Source organism: Perca flavescens, chromosome 9, assembly GCF_004354835.1.
Source record: "Perca flavescens isolate YP-PL-M2 chromosome 9, PFLA_1.0, whole genome shotgun sequence".
Lineage (NCBI taxonomy): Eukaryota > Metazoa > Chordata > Actinopteri > Perciformes > Percidae > Perca > Perca flavescens.
This window is the reverse complement of record NC_041339.1, coordinates 33,659,704-33,682,560: the sequence shown is the minus strand read 5'-3', so window position 1 is coordinate 33,682,560 and position 22,857 is coordinate 33,659,704. Positions and strand designations below refer to the sequence as shown.

Here is a 22,857-nt window from a genome sequence, read left to right as displayed (position 1 = left end):
TATTTTTATTTATTAGTGTTGGTTTTTTAAAGTGATGATGTAATTACTCTGGTAAGGCACGCACCGCCCAATCACCTGTCTCTGGTTATCTCTGGACAGGTGTTGGGGCGGCCGCTATGGTTGTTGTTGTTGGACGCATGAGCAGTGATGGACAGCTGTTTTCATCTTGTAGAATATGTTGATATATCTTCAGTAACCACCTGGCGCTTAGGACGTAAAACCATCTACAAAGGGTAAATGCGTGTGTTTGGACTGGCACCATATCGATGCCGTTTGAAGACGTTTTGACGCTAAACGCCATTAGCATGCTAGCAAGCTAGCGTCATTAGCATAACAATCGATTTGGTAGCATGGTAGCAGCCTAGCTTACCTTGATGAGCTATGGCTAATATTGTTGGCGAACATTAAGCTAAAACTAAATGATTCGAAAATAAGATAGCGTTCAAGTTTTATTTTATTTTATTGAAGTGACAGAGGAGACGTATATTTTCACTCATTACACAGAGAGGACCAGGAAACTATCATTGGACCCCCTGAAACCTGCCTAAAACCTAGATGTCTCAGGCTGTTGCTGCCTGCCAGACCGCCATTTTGGACTTCAGGGCAGCCTGAAATTCACTGACATCCCACGAACTTGTGAGTACAAACAAACACTGAACTTGCGTTGTATTTTGGAAGCTTGCACTAACTAAGTGAATCGGTCGTCTGCTTAGGTTGTGTTAATTTCTTGTTGAAAGCTTATTTAATGAGAAGCTACACAAACAATCGTAATGTGATAACTGTGGTTGCAGCGCTTGTGTAAGCCTAGTTTTTTACAAAACTGAAGTAGGCTAGATCTGCAATCACTAGTTGATTACTCAATATGGCGTTTGACATAAATAATTGTCAACAAGCATATTTTGATCATCATTTAATAGTTTAAGTAATTAATTTTTTTCTCTCCATATACTGTATATGCCCCTTCAAGCTGGCTCTGCAACCGCCATAAATCTAAACAAGCTGAATAAAGGTACTAGCAAGTAGTGAGTTTAACTTTTACTTCTCCAATGACAGGATTTTAATATTTACAGTCAATGGATTTGCTGATTTTCTCAGCTTTAGGCTGTTTCATTGTAAAGGCTGAATATAAAAAGAAATAAGCATATTTCCAAAAATGTTGAACTATCCTTTTAAAGAGGCCAAGACATTTTTACTATCTTGGATCTTTTATTTGTGGAAACCAGCTCCACTTGTACCTTCTTTTAGGTTGTAAGAAAGTATAATTTCTTACTTCTGCTTTTTTTTTCTTTTCAATCCTAAGTTAATTTTCAGCCTTCTGTGTTCTTTGATGCAAATAATTTACCACAGCCAGAACAAATAGGCTTTTACAGTAACCTGTCTATTCATATCAGTAGACTATGGCCTAGTTCAAACAACGCTTTCTGGGTACTTATTTAATATAGTGTAGTACGTGTGCCAACTTAGCTCGTTTAGAATCCAAGACATTCGGATCTTTTGAATACTTAATAGGCTGTCCCTCAAGACCAACGTGAAATATGATTCTTGGACAAAAAGTTATGATTCTGTCTTGAAAATTAGTAGAATCACAGTCAACATATTCAAGCTAACAATGCAGTTTTCTGTAATACAAGTCCAACATTAGCATTCATGCTTTTTTGTGAAGGGTTGCCACATGATATTGTGTGCCTTTTGTCATTTTTAAATTGAATCATTCTTGTAATGGAAAGCAGCTTAGTTTGTTCTTGTAACTTACCCAATCATTATCTGGTATCAAAGCATTTTCTGTCTGCTTAAAATCTTTTGTTAATCATTTTCAACCATTCTCCTTTTTGGATGTGAACGGTTCATCACAGACACAATAAAGGCTTTAGACAGTATGATAATGTAACCCATGTAGGAAATTATTTCAACACTGTAGTTAACATTAGCAACACATTTACAAGCGGCAGCATTAAATTAAAGTGATACTTTCATCACAATTGTATTTTTTTATCCATAAATATTATAATCGGGACCTTTAGTCTATATGCAAGACGTTCCACTTCCGGGATTGCTCCATTGCCGATGGAAATGCCGCCGGATTTCACTCATTTATGCTGGTTATCCATTGCCTTGGGCCTCCTTTGTGTCAGCATTTTAAACTCTTTTTAAAATGCTCAGATTTCTGAGGACTATGGTTAACTGCTCCTCAGATCTCTGCGGGGTAAATCCAGACAGCTAGCTAGACTATCTGTCCAATTTGAGTTTTCTGTTGCACGACTAAAACTACTTTTGAACTTACACGTGTTCCACCAAAACATGTTCCTTCCCGAGGCTATTTTGCAGAGGCGCTGCCCAAGACGATTGTGATTGGTTTAAAGAAATGCCAATAAACCAAAGCACGTTTTTCTCCCATCCAGGAAGCCAGACCCTCCTTTGCAGTGCTGTGGAGGAAAGTCTGGCAAAGCAAGACTAGTGCTTCTTATTGCATTAAGTTTGGCTCAAGGCAGATATGTCTATTTATGTCAGAGTTTCCTGCAGCACTTTGCAGCTTAGGCGGCCGAATGAGCAAGCAGGCATGGCGCCTTAAAAAAATATATACAATATCCGTCGTGTTACTCTATCCTGTTTCCTCCCTTTCATTCCAAACCGTGACCAACGCCAGTCTCCCTTCTCTGCAGAACACATTAAAAATTAAAAAATAACGTTGGTACTACTGAGGACTGATTCACTTTAAATCAAACGTTGCCCAATTTCGGTACCCGAGAGTGCATAAGCACGAGCATATCTGACGTCTCTGCATCTAAACAGAGAGCGCTCCGACTCCCGACTCTCTCTCACACACACACACACACACACACACACACACACACACACATGCAGAGCTGTGGTGCCGACGGAGTGAAACGTTGACTTTGTTAACGTCACAGTGAGTCACGACAATGCCGGTAAAGCGGTTGCAAGTGTGTTTACAATTTTCGAAACTCCACGCAGACAGCATATATAACGGCGAGGTGAAAGCTGTAGGGATGCACCGATACCGATGCCAGTATCGGGTATCGGTCCGATGCCGTGCACATGTACTTGTACTTGTAGTCATATAATTACTCCAATACTACCACACCACCGATACCACCTCGTAGCAATGTGACATTAACTTCTCCATCAAGCAGGTATAGGCGACGGAAGAGGAGCAATGCCAGCCGTTTGGAGATTTTTGCCTTTAGAAAAATAACTGGGCTCTTGCCCAATGCGTGATTGCGCTTGGCGACCAGCCATTGTCAGTCGTTAATACTGTGTTTCAACGTCTTCTCAGTGTACTGGAGGCGAGAGATTCCCAGCCGTCACCACGTCACAGAAACCGTGTTTCCAAAGTTGCTTTGTGAAAAAGCACATCAGCAGCCTGTTGCCCGTAAACTTCACCACTGATATTTGGAGTAGCGGTGTTAGCCCAATGTCTCTCATCAGCTTAATGGGTATAAACATGAAGAAAGCGATATTTCAGTCTGCTGTCTCTACACAGCTCTGTTTTAACAACCACAGTGTTCATTTTTTTTCACAAACGGGCTGAAACGAAAGCTCTCGGTGTGTAGTCTAACTGTTATAGTTTGCCACAAGTCTTTAAAAATTTTGACAAAATCTTGTGGATTTAGCTGCTGGCGTAAACAACCATCCTCTCCACTGGATCAGTAAATCCACATTGGTACTTACTATACACGTGAATGATGATGTCATCAGACTTTGCGTTCTTCATTCTTCCTAAACTTCACTCAGTACTTTGATATTAGGAATTATATGATTTATTTTGAAAATACTGCTTTGTTCTAATTGACAACAATATCAGAGAAGGCCAAAATCATCTGTGTGTCTGAAAACACCCTCAGAACCCAGAGGGATTATTAAGTACTCGTATCGGTACTCGTTATTGGCAAGTACCCAAATGTAAGTACTTGTACTTGTTCTTAAAAAAAGTGGTATTGGCGGATCACTAGTATACTGTATGACAGTTGATGAGAAACAAGAAAAACCTATAAAGAAATTGAGAGGAAGCCTAATTCAGAAACAGTCAGTTGTACTTTGTGTTAAATGCTAATTAGCTTATTTCAGCATTTGACCAACGTGCTAAACTAAGATGACGAATGCGGTAAACATTATACCTGCTAAACATCAACATGTTAACATTATCATTGTGAGCCTCTTAGCATGTGTATAATTAACTCTTATGTATTCATTTTGTAAATGTGTAGTAGTTTGGAAGATAATAAAAAAAATGGTCCAAATCATTTTAGCTGAGGTACGGCTGCACAATATAAAGGAAAATATCTAATTGCGATTACTTTGATTAATATTGCGATATGATTCCCGATATCCGAGGGAATAATCATTTTTATATCAGTATTCTCATTTTCATTGAAACATTTAAAATAAACATGATTATTGTTTGATTTATGCGAGGATTTAGTCTGTAGGATACGATTTGTAGGCTGGGACGTCTCTGCAGTACCACAATACTTGGTGCTGCAGATGGTTTGACACATAGTCCATATTGCGATTTAGATCAAATTTAAATTCATTGTGCAGCCCTAGGCTTAGGTCTCCTGACTTTTGACCCACTTTTCAGACATACAATCTGCAAAAGTACAGTTAATCTGTCTGTAAAAGTAATGGCCCTCGTCAATGTGTAATTTTGTACTTGCTGAGGTCATTGCTTCCTGCTGGTTTTGCGTCACGTTTCAAAAAGACAAGAGTACACAAAGTTTTGTGGTCTTCCTCTATTGCCCGCTCGTTCTCGTGCCTCTCAGTAGGTAGTACAGATATATTTAGAACCCTTTTTGAAGATGTTTTAACCCTGTAAGACCCAAATATTGAAAAACCTTAAAAATAAAAAATGTTTACCTTTCAGATGTTGTAGGAGACCTTTGATGCAGAAATATAAAAAAAAATGTTTATGCACGTTTTTAGAGAAATGTTGTAATATTGCAACATTGGGCTTAGTTGGGAGCAGAATTTCTGTATTTGTACTCACGTTGTCTGAACAACAATTCAGAACAACTAGTCCCCCCAGAAAAACGTGATTATGCGATCGCATAATTCAATGCATAATCAGCCAAAGTCCGCATATTTATGTGGGGGCCGCATTTTTTCAAATACGCCGCACTTTCGCTGCATAAATTGCTGATTTCTGCGCAAAATATGCAGGGCTTGCATGATTTCATAATCCCCGCATTTTCGTTGCAAAAAAGTCACATATATCTTAGCAGAAAGTTGAAAAATGTTGCATTTACTTCACACAAGAGCAGCCATTTTCCCCTGTTGCCATGGGAACATTATGAAGTGATGTAATTACGCAACGTGAACATCACTGAAAAGCAGGGTGTTGGGGGAATCACTTTGTTTTTCTCTTTTTCATCAAACCGCAGTTTTTGCAAGTTCCCGCAATTTCATCGCATAAAATTGCATAAATATCCCGCACATTCCATCGCATTTTTTAAGAAAACGTGCCGCATAATTAAGGATTTTTGCCTGCAACAATTAGGCCTACAAAAAAACTCAGCATTTTTCTGGAAGGACTGACTATGGGTTCATTTGCAGGTTTGATTGCTTACTTAGCCCAATAAAGGTATATAACACTAATAATAATCACACATTAGCCCCTTAACGCCGACTGTCGCTAATTTGCATCAAACTCCTTCCATTCCGAATGCAGGTGAGATAGCGTGTGTATTACCCCAATGCCGGTTTGTTTACATGCGATACATAGGGTAGAATGTATGCTGTCCATGTATAAAGAAAATACTCTGTTTCAAGCAGTGGTGTAGTGGAGGGAATACAACCTGTTTGAGCCCACTGCAGCAAGCCTGCTATTTTAACTACCACATTGTATTGTATAATTGCAACAAATATATAACAAGCTCTAAATGAAATGTGATGCATCTATTCCACAATAACTACATATGTACATGCTCTAGACATTATAATAACAACCCCAAAAAATATAAGACATTTTACTTACTTGAATCTGATGAATCCAGTCCAATGAAACAAAGAGATGTTGTTCGAAGGACACCTTGAGAGGCTGTGTGAGTTCATGGCCATAAGGCGGGACTTATAAACAAATGTACAATCCAATAGCATTGTGAGACTGAACAATAGGACCCAATGACTATGTAAATGTGGTAAAAAATAAGATAAAATGTAACTCATTGTTTTTAAGGATGGCTAAAGGTAACGTCCTTTTACACCAAGGGGTGTTACAGAGTTAAAAGATCGTCACTGTGGTTTGGTGAGGATTTGTTGGTCCTGTTTGTGGTCTCCCGGGTAGAACTGGAACGTCTGTCAGGAGCCCCTCGCCACCTGGGTCAGAGTTCATGTGATCACCCAAAACCACTTGGACAAACACAAGGAACCGACTCCAGTCTTAAAATCCCTTTAAACCCATTTCCGGAGTAGTGGTTCGAGTCAAACGAATGGATTCCTCCTCCAGTTTGTAAGTTTTCCCTTAAAGGGCCACTAGTTGTAGAGAAAGTTTACATTTTCTTTGTTAAACACTTGACAATGTGCAATCAAAGGCACATACATATTAACTTTTTTGCTATGTGTGCCCAATACTAGCTGTTTCTAATTCCATCCATTTGTGTAATTTGTGTTTTCTTCTCCCTTCTATATCCGTTTTTTTTTTTTTTTTAAACTAAAGACCAAACCACAGTAAGTTGATGACCTTCAAATTTAATTTCCAAAAGCATCTGTTGATTTTAGTTCAGTTTTGTGGTGCGTTTATATATACATCTAGAGTAAAACCTTCCAGTTTCTATTGTTGTCAAGAAGCAGCCAGGCCTAATCATCTGAGCTAAATCTGACCTGATCACAGGCCAATGAAATCAGTCTTTCTTTTAATCATTATTTTGTAGTATTAATATTTGGTTGTAAAAATTGACAATGTGCTTAAAGTGATGATTTTAAATCTTTATTTATTCACATTTATGATAAATGGCTGACATTGTCTACATTAAGTGTTGAGAACTGCAACTAACGATTATCTTAAAGGTATAAACTGATTGATTGATTGATTGATTGATTGATTGATTGATTGATTGATTTTATTTGACCACTTAAATATAAAAACAAATATGAAACAGCACTGTGTCATACATTAAAAATACATAAATAGTCAGGGATAACGCAATAAAGCCCAAAGACTTATTTCCATTTTGGTCCCTATAAGGGCAGGGGGTAAGGACAAGTAGCAGCAGGTCACACATCAATCTTTCAACATACAATAAACAATTTCATCCATATTATACAGACAAATTAACAATAAAAATAAACTATGATATGATAATGACTACAATTGGCACCTAAAACCTTAAACCCTGTTTAAAACTGCCTATGCTTCTGACTGTTTTGAGTGTACCAGGTAACCGGTTCCAAAGGGTAGTCCAACATAAAGCCCAGGGGCCTCATGTATAAAAGACTGCGCAGCTTTCATACCAGAAGATGGCGTACGGCCAAAACTTGAAAAGTACTTACGCACAGAAATATTCACATGTATAAAACCGGTCGTATGCCAGGTCCTGCGCACCTTTCCTTTATACATGACAATCCACGTGAAATTGAGCGCACATGAATGAGTGATTGACCCCGCCTTGCCTCCTCTCATAAATTAATATGGAAATTACTATAAATGCGTCCCCGACGTCATTCTTTGTCCAATCACAACGGGTTATCCCGCTGCTGACTGAGGTTGAGGTGATGATCGCGGAGGTGGAGGCGAGAAAAAATGTTCTGTTTGGAGGTTTGTCATCTTGGATAAGCAATAAAAGAAAATGCCCAGAATGGCAAATGGTGACCGGGCGGTGAATGCACCGAACCATGGCAGAATAATAAAAAAATAAAGTTTAATGTCGAAGTGGAAAGCAAGAGAATAGTGGCAGCGCCACACCAGTTACAGAACAACATACATCTCAGTGTCAGTCCAAATTACGCATAATAAGCAGTTTGAACTCACTGATGTAATGCCATTTATTTTATTTATTAAGTGTTAGTAGCTCAGTGAAACTGAGTCCAGCGCGAGGGAGACCTGACTCAGAGGAGGAGAGGTTAGTGAGGCCAGCGTCTCCACGGCAGGGGACAGTGCGCACAGATCCGCTGTGCCACGCATGGATGAAATAATGAAATAGTAAATAGGATTACAGTAACAGAAATATGTGCAGAATTAAGACAGTCAAGACGGCCCATTGTTTGGTGGACCGGGTACACCTTGTTCACTATAGCCTACAAATCATCCACAGGATTAATGACGCATCACATGAGTTAGTCCCCCCCGACACAGCGTTTGTTCCTGGGGAGATGGATCTGTGCGTCCTGCCTCCTGTGCGACTTGGATGTCTGAGCCTCAGCAACTAAAGACTCTAGACACTACTGCATTTTTCGTGTAATTTTCCACGAGTAAGATATTTCATCTATGGGAAATACAGAGGATGACTGAAAGTATTTTCTAAGTGGATTTATCAATCATTTTCTGTCCTCATGTTTAACAGAGATTACGATATAATTTATTTTTTTCATAGACAACGTTACAGACGTATGCCAGTAACTGTAGTGGAAATTTTATTTTGTAGCGTTTAGTGATTTTTGGCACTTTTCAGTTAGAATTCGCCACGTTACAGAGCCAGAAAAGACTTTGCGGGCGGCCCGCACATTGGCCCTCATTTATCAACCTAACGTAGAAACCAGCGCAGATATGAGCGCAGAAATCGTCTTACGACAGGCTTCACGTGTGATTCATGAAACGTTCGTATCACACCAATCAGAGCGTAAGAATGGTCGTACATTGATAAATGCGGCGGCTGGAAACGATTGTCATTTAAATATCACGCCCCAATATATTCTGGGTTTTGAGGCCTCGCCCCTACAATTTACGACATGGCGAGACGTAATCCGGCTGAGAAGCGTCTCTTTTCAGAGGTGGAGATTGAAACCCTGATATCTCTGGTTCATTTGCATTAACGTGTGTACTTTTTGGCAGCTTGAAAACTGGTATTAAAGGCTGGAGAAAGAATGCGGGATGAAAAGAGATCACTGATGCGGTCAACAGTGTTGCCGTAGTAAATCGAGAGTCCAGCTGAAGTTTAGCCTATTTATTAATACATCCTTGACACATTTTCTATAGTCCTAATAGTAATATACAGGCTTATTGCAATCTCTTAGGCCTACATATAGGTGTACCTATAATTACATAAACACACGGTAGCGGAGTTTATGCAGTGTCTTTTATTTTACTCGTCCTCGTCGGAACGAGGCAAAAGCTGAGGGAGAGCGCGTGTCCTCCACCCCCCCGTGCTGGACCTTGTCTCCTGACAGCAGAGGGGCTGGGAAAACAAGCCAAAATAACTTGGTCAATGGCAGAAATAAATGGCTCTAATGGTTTTAAAAGGCTACCTTTTAAAAGTGAGGAATAATATCCTGTCTCCTTCATATAGCCCCCAGTTGGGGCTGTTCTGGACACTTCTCTCTGGGCATCGGGTCATCTGGCTCCATCGCTACATTTATGGCACCGTGTCTTCCTGTGTCATGTTGTGCAGAACCCCACAGGCTAAAACAATGTTGCAGACCGGCGCATAGAGGTCTTCTAATAGAGCCAGATCTGCCATTGCTGATACGTGATAAACTGATGACTTCTCCTTCTCCTGTTAAACTGATTATATGCTGCACCGCAAGTCCACACTGACTCGAAAACTTGCGTACACGAGTTCAGACCAGACGTGAGATTTGATCGCAGCCTACGCTCACGTCCAAATTGATAAATGCCGAGCTTTGCGTAGGAATCGGCGTATGCCCGTCGTACGCCTGTTTTAGGTCGTACGCACGTTTCATAAATGGGGGCCGTTATGTTTAAGTATTAATGTCTCACGCACATTTCTTCACACCATATCATGAAGATTGTACTGAGTGATAATTGAGTGATAATTGTTCCATAAACACCTTCAACTCAAATCTTAAATAGAAATGTATTCTTAATATTTAATCGGCGCTGTCTCACCGTCACATTGTCCGATACGGAGCGCAGGAGGAGGAGATGGTCCAACTGCATGGAATACAGGATATCATCAAATACCCTACCATTAGATAATGGCAGAACACAGTGTAAATAATTAAATATCTGTCTTTAAAACTGTGCATATATCAAATGTCAAAGTCTGGAAATACAGCCGTTAAGCTCTCGCGCAATCGTTACGCTCTATGTCCACAAAACTTCATGAAGAAAAGTGTGTTTGCCTATTACACTTTCTTTCGTCTTCAAATTGTATCTCGGGGTGGGGGATACCACTAGTTGATGCTGTGATTTTGGCAAGGTGTTAACAATCACAAATTGTTGTAGGCTAAACATATAAATACTGCGGTGAACCAGTGCGTAATGCTGTATGATGGCACTGCTGGCCCTGCAGGAGGACAGCAATGGAAGAATCAGGAGAAAAAGAGACTTCAGGGACCATGACGATGACTGGCTCATATGCCGATTTAAATTCCTTAATATAGCTGTAATAGTAATATAGCTGCGCTCTTGGATCTATGTACTGCATTGGGTCCAGAAGAGAGGGCAATGCGCCGGAACCGTGCCATCCCGGTCCATCCCGGTCCATCCCGGTCCAAATACAGGTCCTCGCCACTCTGGGTGAAACCGGCTGTTTTCAGAGGGAAATGTCAGACAGCTAAGTGTTTTTTTTAAATAAATATTATATATAATCTTCAACTTCATCACTAAGGCTTGTTTGGATATAATATATAGTTCTGTTAAATCTTATTATATACGTCTGGTATATCGAAGCTGTCCCTGAGTGCCGTAAGGCCTGCTGTTTTGGAAGATTTTATGAATAAAGGTAGTCTATAGATCCGGTTTCCCTACACTGTGCGACAACAGGCCGAAATTATAATTCAATTGGCAGCAATTCCCGAGCGTCTGAGAGTTTTTTTTTGTTTGTTTGTTTGTTTGTTTTCTCTGCCAGTCGGCATGTTTCGGTGTAACGAAGAACAGCTGCCAGGGTCATTAACATACTGATCAGCATTCACGAGGTGCTTTGCATTGACTATTTATGGTTAAAAATGGGCGTGTACAGGGCGGGATAAGAGGTTGATCCATGTACGCACACTTGTAGTCAATCTGTGATTTAAAAAGGGAACATAGCGTACAGGTGTGCGTACACACGGTTTTATAAATCTGACTTTTTTTCGGCGTACGCCAATTTGGGCTTTTGGGCGTACGTACACTTATAGTAAGGATCCTACGCACAGTTTTATAAATGAGACCCCAGGTTAGTCTTAGCTCTTGGGGGTACAAAATCTGTTGAGCTACCCCTAGTGGAGTACCTGTGAACTTCATTTACTCTCTTAAAATAATTTCTAAAATATTTGGGAACATCTCCATGAACAATTTTATGTACCATACCATGAGTACCAACTCATAGTGGGACTGGCTCTAGTGGCTGTAATTCTGCATCAAGGCTGAATTTCAGGAAAGAGACTTCAGATACAGTATTAGGGGACCACTAAGATTCAGATACAGTATTAGGGGACCACTAAGGTCTATATAAAAGAGACTTCAGATACAGTATTAGGGGACCACTAAGGTCTATATAAAAGAGACTTCAGATACAGTATTAGGGAACCACTAAGGTCTATATAAAAGAGACTTCAGATACAGTATTAGGGGACCACTAAGGTCTATATAAAAGAGACTTCAGATACAGTATTAGGGGAACACTAAGGCCTATATAAAAGAGACTTCAGATACAGTATTAGGGGACCACTAAGGTCTATATAAAAGAGACTTCAGATACAGTATTAGGGGACCACTAAGGTCTATATAAAAGAGACTTCAGATACAGTATTAGGGGACCACTAAGGTCTATATAAAAGAGACTTCAGATACAGTATTAGGGGACCACTAAGGCCTATATAAAAGAGACTTCAGATACAGTATTAGGGGACCACTAAGGTCTATATAAAAGAGACTTCAGATACAGTATTAGGGGACCACTAAGGTCTATATAAAAGAGACTTCAGATACAGTATTAGGGGACCACTAAGGTCTATATAAAAGAGACTTCAGATACAGTATTAGGGAACCACTAAGGTCTATATAAAAGAGACTTCAGATACAGTATTAGGGGAACACTAAGGTCTATATAAAAGAGACTTCAGATACAGTATTAGGGGACCACTAAGGTCTATATAAAAGAGACTTCAGATACAGTATTAGGGGAACACTAAGGTCTATATAAAAGAGACTTCAGATACAGTATTAGGGGAACACTAAGGTCTATATAAAAGAGACTTCAGATACAGTATTAGGGGAACACTAAGGTCTATATAAAAGAGACTTCAGATACAGTATTAGGGGACCACTAAGGTCTATATAAAAGAGACTTCAGATACAGTATTTGGAGACCACTAAAGTCTATATAAAAGCATCCAAAAAGCACCATGTTATGGGACCTTTATTTATCGATTAATCAACTAATTGTTTGGTCCATAAATGTTTAAAAGTAGTGAAAAATGCTCGTCAAAATTTCCTAAAGCTCAGGGTGGCGTCTTCACTAGTCCTTAATTGCGATTTTGATAAAGTTGCGATTAATTGTGCAGCCCTAGGCTGAGGTCTCCTGACTTTTGACCCACTTTTCAGACATCAGGGGCCTCATTTATAAAACCTGTTACGCAAGAAAAAGTTGTGTGAAGCAGGGTGAAATTTGTCGTTCGAAACATTCCTGGCAATAGTCGGGATTTATAAAGAATTTCCATGCGTAAAAATGTTCCCAGTTTTCCGCAACCTTTTGACCACACGTGTGATCGTGCGTAATGCTCCCAAGGTTTTGTAGACTGCGTTTTAGTGAACTCCGATGGTATGCCCGTTTTCCGAACCTAACCCAGTTTTTGTTTTCCTGAACCCAACAATCCCGTTCTTGCTAAACCGACCCAGAGCCGGTCGCGGCGCCCGGCGAGGGGCTGTCAGCAACAGGGGAGTGGCAGGGGATCCTCCCACACCGTGCAGCGGAGGAAATGCGCTTTTCCTCCACTGCTCTCCCCTGCCTCTCCCCGGGATCTGATTGAAAATCTTGTTTCTATTTTTTACCTTTTTAATAATTGAATTTCCTTGTTTTCTCACAAAAATCAAAAATGTGATCTCACAGGGGTGAATGGCAAATATGAACCATAAATGATGTAGTCCTATGTATCATTGGTAATTGAGCTAAATCTTTTACATTACATTATTAAGTTTGTGTATCAAAAATATGAACACTACACAAGGGTTAAGGCTTCCAAACAGGATTTTGTTTCGACGTTCTACCTCTGTTAGGAGCACATCGTGTTTTTCCGTTTCGTGATTGGTGATCAAGGACTCCTTTCAAGGCTGGAATATTCATTGATTGATTAACATGGACCTTATTAGGACAAATATGGGACGACCTTGGGAGGAGCGTGAGCCTCGTGCGGGACCGCATAAGGTAACGCACGTCCGTATTTATAACGAGAAGAGAGCGTACCGGTGTGCGCCGCAAGGTGTTATAAATCAGAATATTGTTTTTGCGTACGAAAATTCTGCACAGTTTTATAAATGAGGCCCCAGATCTGCAAAATGACAGTTAATCCGTCTATAAAAGTAATGACTTTTAATCACTCTCGTCAATGTGTAATTTCCTACTTACTTGCGGAGGTCACTGCTTGCTTGCTGCTGGTTTTGCAACACATACATTTCAAAAAGACAGGAGTCCACAAAAGAATTTTATTAAATGGAAACTTGCACATGATTTGTAATGCAGAGTAATAATACTGGACAGTTGGCATAGATACAGAGAAAAAACATAACTTGAGTCAAATCGCTTCATACACAATAGCTAAAGACCAAGAAGAAGACCTTTTGCATAGAAGTCCTCCCCACCCAGTGCAACTGCAGCGTGGGGCTAAAGGGAGAGGTTTGTGTCTATGGGGACATTTAAAGGGACACAATATTAATAATTTCTACATGAAGTTACAGTATCTTCTAGCTGAAGTCCATTATCATTCTCCTAGTATGGTCTTGTATCTATTAAGACAGGATCTATGGATGATAAATAAGTTATATACAATGAGAAATTAGATATGGGGATGATGGAAAGGTGAAGTAGCAAAATAGGGGGAGGTTGGGAGGGGGCGTTACTAGATATGAAGCCATGCAGTGGGTCGGATTGAAGCGTTTTTTATTTTTTTTGGCAAATCCAGGACCAGTTGAGCCACATCTGTTTATTAGAGCCAGATGATGGGAACTGATCCTGGTCATGTTTTTAGAAGAAGTAAAAGATTCGCTAGTTTTCTGTGATAGCCCTTGTTTGTGGTGTGTGTGTATTCGACTGTGACCAACACAACTGATGACCAGGGGCGCTGTGACGATTGTGGTCTTCCTCTCCCACCCGCCTGCTGTTCTCGTGCCTCTCAGTAGGTAGTACAGATATATTTAGAGCCCTTTTTTGAAGACGTTTGAAAAGATCTTCTCTGTGTGGTTTGGTGAGGATTTTGTTGTTGTCCAGTTTGTGGTCTCCCGGGTAGAACTGGAACGTCTGTGTCAGGAGCCCCTTGCCACCTGGGGTCCGAGTTCATGTGATCACCCCCCAGAAAACACTTGGTCTTGATTAGAAGGAACCGACTCCAGTCTTAAAATCCCTGTAAACCCATTTCATGAGTAGTGGTCCGAGCCAAACGAATGGATTCCTCCTCCAGTTTGTTAGTAGTTTTACTATTCCAGTTGTAGAGAAAGTTTTCTTTGTTAAACACTAGAGTAATTATACTCTACAAAGCGCAATACATCAAAGGCACATACATATTAACTTTTTTGCTACACGTGCCCACTGCTCCCTTTTTCCACCTTCATACATTTTTTTTTAATTCCGTCCGTTCATTTAACCTGAGTTTTCTTCTCCCTTTTAAATCCTTTTTTAAAACTAAAGACCAAAACACAGTAAGGGCGAACTTGATGAGCTTCAAATTTAATTTCCAAAAGCATCTGTTGATTTTAGTTCAGTTTTGTGGCACGTTATATATACATCTACACTAAAACCTTCCAGTTTCTAAAGGTGTCAAGAAGCAGCCAGGCCTAATCATCAAAGAGATCAATCTTTTTCTTTTAATCATTATTTTTGCAGTATTAATATTTTGTTGTAAAAATTTACGGGTGATTTTAAATCTTTATTTTTGACTTTTTGTTGTAGTGGCAGTTGGCCAGCTGCAAATGTATGATAAATGGCTGACATTGACTACATTAAGTGTCTAAGACTACCAGACCTAGCCATCACAATTAGAACGGCAACAAATGATCATCTTCATTACTCGTTAATGTTGGAAAGTAGTGAAAGATGGCCGTCAATATTTCCTAAAGCTCAAGGTGGCGTCTTCAAATAGCTTTTTCTTTCTGATCAACAGTCCAAAACCACTAAATTATTTATGATTATCTAGGCCTAGACAGCAAATGTTTGTAATTTTGCTTGAAAAATGACCAGATCGACTAATGTAATCCATTAGTCGATCTGGTCATTTTTCAAGCAAAATTACTCATTACTCATAACTCATTATTTTAGCCCTAGTCATGAAATTCCACTCTTCTGTCTGTATCGTTTTCATGAAAATATCAGAAGAAACCCGTCTCCAGTTAGCTCTTAATGTGTTTCAGCCACAAGTCCATGATTGTTTTTATAACGTAGTGAGGTCTTAGTTTTAGTCTTTTTTTTTGTTCTGCTGTTAGTCCAGCGTGGTGCTATAAAGTCTCACATTATTTTGTGAAAGAACATGTCTTTATTTCCAGTTATAAACGGATTGCTGCTGATGTTGCTGCTGTGGAGAGCCCGTGGTCTTCCCAGGCTGTCGCTGCACAGCTCCGGTGGCAGTGTGTGTCGGGCACGGTTTGTGTCGGAGGGCTAGCTGCGCTTTGCTGCCACCTGCTGCCTTAGCTTCTCCCTCCTCTTCTTCTCCATCAGCCTGGAAAAGCAGAATATACATTAGAGCTTAGACTTTTGCCCAAAAATCATATTCAAAATTCATTTGTTTATTAATATTCAAATATATTGGAATATTTATTAATAATATTTTGACCATTAAATGCCCTCAGTAAGACCTATATTGGTGTGTGTGTGTGTGTGTTAGTTAGTTAGTTAGTTAGTGTTAGAGTGATGGTGAGTCAGAGTGAGTAGCGACTCTAGAGTCCTAGTGAGAGGAACAAAGGGTCTCCCCTGTTCTTTCTGTCCACGGTGGGACATCTGGAGCAGGAGAAGTTAACCCTCTCCTTGATTTCACGTTGTTTATGGAGAAAGAGAACCAGGAAATGAGTCGGGGGGGAAATGCAACGCTACCAAGCCACGGCCGAGTGACCTGCGTCGCCGCGACGTGTAGTTACATTTTGAAATGCGTGAATAAGCCTCGGAATCTGAATTGAAAACGTTTACAAAAAATAATGCCAATAACAGGTTCGAATATTAAGGGCTGTCTAATATTCGTTCAAATATCATTTTTTAAAATATTTGAATTATATTCGAATAACTCAAGTTCAGAGTTGTTATTTGAATATAATTTGAATATTTAATAGTTATTTGAATATTTATATTTGTTTCTGAAAGGTTCTGTTGTATGTGAGTCTGCTCTAGGGCTGCATGATATTTAGTTTCATCGTCTACATCGCGATGTGTCCGTGTGCGATAGTCACATCGCAGGACGTGCAAGGTTAACTTTTTTGCAGCTTGATAGAAAAGTAAACTTTCACCGATCTCCTTTTACATGATTGTTACCGGCCGACCTTTCCCCTTAAAGACAGGTAGTTAGTCCGACGGGGTTTGTTGTTATGGGAAGTGAGACTCTCCCGTGTGTAAAAAAAATTAAAATATAAATAAAGTACTGCAAGCAGCAGCTGCCGCAGACACAATGATGCGCATGCTTTTCAATGGGTAATGAAGCTACAGTAGTCAGTGGTGATGTTCGCTGCAAAGACGAAATAAATCACCTGATGAATGAATGTCTCCCGGCCTTTTTTCACCACAGATTTGCCAGAAAGCTGCTAACGTTACCAGCCAGGCTAAAGCTAATGAAGTTAGCCTAAAGAAACAAGGGGTCTGTCCCAACCAGTAATGTAGTCTTGTTTGCTGTAACGCAATAATATAACGCATTACTAATAAAATGTTGGTAATATTATACCCATTACAATCTCGGTAACGCGAGTTACAACACGTTTTAACCTGACATTTAGTGGCGTTTGTTTTTGTAAGAATTCACCAACACCAAGAAACATTTCGGCACAGAAAAAAAGAGTCTGCGAGTGTTATTTCCTGTTGCTGGATTCAGTGGTTGAAATGACAGATACATTTGCGACATTGACATTATTTTCTTATAGTAATAAACATAATATAATAAATTAAACATGGAATGTAAAGGCTGTCTACAAAAATCAATGAATACATGCTGTTTTCCCCCAGGGTGGGTCGTGTGATCGGTCACCTGCGGTTTCGAGCCTCCACCAGCTCGCTGAGCTGGTCCTGAGCCGCTCGCAGCTCCTCCAGACTCTGCTGGTAGCTGAGATCCCCCGAGCCCGACCTCTCCAGGAGGGAAACCTGGTCGGACAGCTCGCTGGTTCGATCCCGCAGCCGCTGGATGGACATGTACAAGTTCTCATCATCTTCCTCCTGCAGCCACGGCGAGGAGCGGAGAACAGCAAGGCAAAGTGGAAGTCATTATGTAAGGGATAGTGTACAGCAAGCCAGACAAGGGTTCTGATTTGCAATAATGACCGGTTCGCTCTACATTCTCCTGCTAATTACACAGCTTATGACACGGCTACTCATGCAGAGGTTAATCACTGATTAGGGCTGCACGATATGAAGAACATATGCAATAAAGTTGCTGAATATCGCGATAATAACAATGTAATTTGCGATAATTAAACAGATATTCAAGTGTACTGCATTTCTGCTGCTTTTCCTCTTCGGTCCCCCTACAAGTTGGAAGCGGAATTGTCCATTACCGTTACCGTTGTCATTCGAACTACGGATCTGCTACCTGATCTGGCAAACTTGCATAGTGCGGTTATAGCCGACAGAGGGCCGCAAAGCAAATGTAGAAGTGCCGTTCACCCTGTCACGAGTTGATGAACCACTGAAACGATTTTGGAAACATTATTTTAAGGTTCAAAAGAGTCTTTAGTGTTGCTTTAAGTATTCTGCTAAAATTCAACTAATTGCTTGTTGAATATAATAGGCACCACTGAAAAAGAACGACCGTTACATTTAAAGTGCAATTTCCTACTCATATTTTCTTTAAAATAACAGTTTCTTTTGCGAAATGTTGCAGCCCTCCTGGTTATTGCGCCAGTTAATATCGCGATGACGATTAAAAAAAAATGATATATTGTGCAGCCCTACCACTGATAACGCCTGCATCCCAGTTAACTTTACCACTGGGGAGCACCGCTTTCCAGCAGAAGCCAGATCGCCCCGGTGAGCTAACCATTGCTCTGTTTGAACTGTTGCTATTAGCACTGTTAGCCTCTTTCTCGCTTAGCAGGAGTGCTGTATGAGCACAAATATTAATTATTATTGATACTGATCAAAGACTGGCAAACCTTTTTAAAATCAATATTTATGCTCATAAAGAGCTTATACAGCTAAAGATGAAATGGAGGAATTAGAGCATTAGTTAGCTCACTCACCAGGGCAACCAGGCTTCCACCGGACAGCCGTGCTCATCAGCGGTGAAGTTAAGTGTCCCGACAGTGGGTAACCTCTGTATGAGTAGCCGTGGAGTAAGCAGGATACAGCAAGCCAGTCATGTTTGCGAATTCTCTCTCTCTCTCTCTCGTAAAGTTCTAACTCCCCCTCCCCCCACTTCTTCCCTCTCTACTTACCTGTCTAACTCCCCCTTCTTCCACTTCTACCTCTAACTCTCTCCCCACCTTTAATTCTCCCTCTCTCTCCAACCGCCCCCCGCTCTACCTTTCATCCCTGCCTACTTCTCTGTACCTTTTCTCATCCCAACTTTACTCCCTCTCCTTGCCTTTACTTCTCTCTAACCCCAAACGTCTCCCCCCTCTCTCTAACTTTACCCCTTTCCCCACATCTTCCCTGTCTACTTCTCTCCCTCTCTTTACCTCTCCCTCCCCTCCACAGGACCCAGTGGTTTACCTTTGCATTGACGATCTCTAGATGGACCAGAAGTGATGCCAGTTCCAGCTCTTCACTGTAGCTGTTCTTCAGAGGGATGCTCCTGTAGCCTGACAACACGTGAATAAAGCAACACATTGCAAAATACTTGTCTGTATTTAATTCTTTTTTGTCACATCTGCAAAAATAATTTACAACTCTTAACAATTTACAACTCTTAACTCTCCCTCAGACCTTTAATTATGGTTGGCTTCTTTTGAATAGTTAACCATGCCATTAAAACAGAATCATTGCAGAGTCATCTAAAATGATTTGCTTGAAGTGGAGTTCTTCTGCATTCACCTGTTCGTAGCAGGCGGACGGGGTAGGTGGCCTGTGCCAGGAAGTTTGGATCACTGAACATGTCCTCCTCGTAGACAGTGAAGCGCAGAAAGGTGAAGGTGGGGTTGTGGATGTCAAACACAAACTGCTTCTGCACCCACACAGGATTCAGACCGTTATCAGCTGGGAGGTAAAAAAAAAAAGGCATATATTACAGCATGAATGAAAAAATAAAATGCATATATTACAGCATGAATGGGAATCAAATCAATTAAGACGGCGAGGCGGCAGCTGTCTTACCTACGACATCTGTCTTGCACTTGCAGCTGTCGTAATCCGCGCCGTAGATCTCCACTTCCACAAAGGGACAGACGATGCTGCGGCCATTTTTAGGCAGATGACGGGCCCCCAGAACCTGATCCAGAACCGTGGATGAATGTTAAAAGCGGGTACAACGCTAGAAATGTTTAGGTGTGACGAGACTAAATTAATCTCGCTACAAGTTCAATACTTGTATGTATCGTTTGTTCTCCCAGTGATCGATCGGACCTGTAACTGGATGGTGATTGGCTCCACGTGTAAGGTGTCCTTATCGAAAGGGTCAAAGGCGTCGTCCCTCATGACATCAGGCTGGGGAACGAAGCCGCTGGCGCCTCCGAGCATGAACAAGGCCTGGTTCAGCTGCATGGGTTTATCTGCACGCCACACACACACACACACACACACACAGTTTTGTGTCTTACAGCTGACGTCCTCAGTATTAACAGTCCTGTTGTCCTCGGGTCGATTTTGACCCATTTTCAAATTTTCAAGTTTTTATATCAGAAATGTGGGTTTCTTTCAACCGAACTGTCAAAAAAAATATTAACGTAGATGAATTTGGGCGTTTTATTAAATTTATAGCATTTGAACAAAAATGTAGGGAAAAAAGCATTGATAAAAATGACAAAAATGACAAAAACATTGGAAAAAGTGACCAAAATTTTAGGGAAAGCTTCAAAAACGTCAGGAAAAAGAAGCGACAAAAGTGTTGGAAAAAAACCCAGCCTAAAACTTTATAAAAAATGTGTGAATTAAAAATACCCACCCAGAAAAAACAAACAAAAAGTTGCATAGTAGACGGGAAGACAACACAAGGGTTAAGAGCCTGTTGCTGCAACATTTGCCGGGTGTGTCCAAGGACCCGAAGGCTGAACCTGGTTATCCTCGTCAAAAGAGAGTCCAACATCACTAAGACAAAACCTAATGATGCATTCAGGTACTTATTTATACGTAGTAAAGAGTTGTTATGTTTATAACCAGAAAATAGTTATCTCTTCCCTTGGTGGCCACTTTATTGCAGGCATCTGAAACTAGAGGCAAAATGTGATGAGTACGCTCTTTATCTTTGTGAAAAGACTCGATGTGTAGAGAATTGTCTCTGGTAAATGCTCTGGGTACTTCTCTTGTTTGCTTTGACACTGTGTAAATACTTGTACATCTGCCCACTGACCTGGGGTCTGGAAATTGAGAGCGACCAGCTGGGAGCCACAGAGCCACATGGGCAGCGGGTCGTAGTTGGACGAGTCCAGCCTCTGTCCCCGGGGATAAACTCTGGAAAGCTGACGGCGGTTGTACTGCAGGAAGCGTTTCCCTCGGCTGCGGGTTGCAAACTTCTCGGCCTTTGTCTCTGGGAAGGAGGACATGTCGCGGTAACATGCCCTCTCTGTCCCGATCTCTGGAAGCAGCAGCAAATCAAAAAAGAATTACCACAGAAACTTAAAAAAAATAAATAAAATAGTGAAGCAAGAGACGAAGAGAGAGAGCAGTTGGATCCTTACTGTCCTCGTTGAAGGGGACAGGTCTGCAGTAGACCACGAGCTCGGACAGCTCCACCGCGATCTTCTTCCTCCTCTCCATTTGCTTCTCCTCCTGCATCTGTTACCATGGAGATAAGACAACCATACTGTTCAGCCAATACAATAGAAAAAAAAATCCCTTTCAAATATTGGTTACTTTTGAGCCACAAAATTCAGTTTCAAATGATTAGTCTTTACATTATGTCTTAACATTTTATAAATTGAAGTTTAAAAAGTCAGATTGTTCATTCGCCGAGATTTAGTTTGCGTCGCTTTGGTCATACTGACCCGTGCGTCGGCGTTCTGTGCGGCCTCTCTGATCTTGGCGACCCAGCTGGTTACGTCCTCCAGACTGTCGGCTGCAACGTCCAGAGTCTGAACCGGGTGAGACGACAGCTGCTGGGAGTGGATGGTGAACACATAGGGACGAGAATTCTTCCCGTCCTTATGCACCACTGAAGAAAGATGGAGGAAGAGATCAAGTGTCAGTTTTGTGTGAGAAGGCAGTTTGCTATGAGGGCTAATAGGTAATAAACAGAGCTATTACAAAACAGGAAAATCAAAACGCCTGAATCCGTGTAAACTTTGAATTTTCAATAACAGGTTTGAAAAAATATGTGTCCCAACTAGTGGAATTTGTAACCTTTTGTATAACTACAATCAATTAGTGGGAGGGGAAAAAAATATAAATGCCAATAGTCTCTTGGGCGTGAAATGTATCAGCGTGTACGTTTGTGTTCAAGATGGGTGGTTGGTTTAGGAACAGATCAATTACATGGGAAACTGCAGTGACTGGTGGTGGCTAAATGTGAAAGAATATGTAGACAATTTAAAGTGAAAATATTGTGTAGTTTATACCAAAATGCAGATCAATAAATTTGTTGAATTTTGCTAGATTGTGAGACAATTGCAAGAGAATTTGAAGGAGAAAGTTTCGACATGATGTGCAGTTTTTGGATAGGGTTTTCTGGGTTAAATTGCTTAATTGAAATTGGCAAGTCACACTTAAAAAAAACTCACCGACATGGCAGGTGGGTACATCAATGAAGCCCTTGAGGAATGTTCCAAGAGGACTGTTCTCTGTAGACTGAGACGACACAACAATACGAAATAAAAGATTGATTATGATTGGAAGTTGATCATTTGAATGAATGAAATCTTTATTTCAAACGATTAAAAGAAACACACACACACACATATATATGTATATATATATATACATAGCTATATACATAATGCATATAAATATAGATATATAATATACATACTGCATATAAATATAGATATATATATATATATGTAGATATATATCTATATAACAAAAAACGAAACAAAATGTCTTGACCCGTTCAAAAAGGGATAGGTTACTATTATATTGTAGCCCTGTAGGCTCATCGGGTCCTACCACCAGTGTTTACCACATCTACATCACAGTTTACAGACAAGATCAATCAAACAGACCATTTTAAACAATACAAAAATACTACTACAATTTACGTCCTACTTTATCAAGCTATTAAGATAAGGAAGATCAAAAAAAACAACAACATTTGACA

The 22,857-nt window shown here is 40.5% G+C and overlaps 1 protein-coding gene and 1 long non-coding RNA gene across 3 annotated transcripts in view; one reads left to right on the top strand and one right to left on the bottom strand.

The window, feature by feature from the left end:
- The first annotated feature begins 61 nt into the window (after window positions 1–61).
- Window positions 62–22,477, top strand: LOC114561439 (uncharacterized). Its single transcript, XR_003693358.1, has 6 exons — window positions 62–233; window positions 505–636; window positions 17,463–17,721; window positions 19,149–19,653; window positions 19,790–19,912; window positions 20,000–22,477. It is a non-coding gene; the product is annotated as an uncharacterized LOC114561439 (long non-coding RNA).
- Window positions 13,743–22,857, bottom strand: part of LOC114561436 (1-phosphatidylinositol 4,5-bisphosphate phosphodiesterase gamma-1) — a 56,629-nt gene continuing 47,514 nt past the window's right edge. For both annotated transcript variants that reach the window (XM_028587458.1, XM_028587459.1), the window contains exons 23-32: window positions 22,322–22,388; window positions 21,590–21,756; window positions 21,284–21,380; window positions 20,956–21,180; window positions 20,013–20,158; window positions 19,764–19,878; window positions 19,485–19,646; window positions 19,164–19,252; window positions 17,485–17,669; window positions 13,743–15,978 (exon numbers count right to left, since the gene is read on the bottom strand). In XM_028587458.1, the coding sequence (XP_028443259.1) occupies window positions 15,918–15,978; window positions 17,485–17,669; window positions 19,164–19,252; window positions 19,485–19,646; window positions 19,764–19,878; window positions 20,013–20,158; window positions 20,956–21,180; window positions 21,284–21,380; window positions 21,590–21,756; window positions 22,322–22,388 (1,314 nt within the window). In that variant the 3' untranslated portion in view covers window positions 13,743–15,917. The remainder of the gene's footprint in view (window positions 15,979–17,484; window positions 17,670–19,163; window positions 19,253–19,484; window positions 19,647–19,763; window positions 19,879–20,012; window positions 20,159–20,955; window positions 21,181–21,283; window positions 21,381–21,589; window positions 21,757–22,321; window positions 22,389–22,857) is intronic.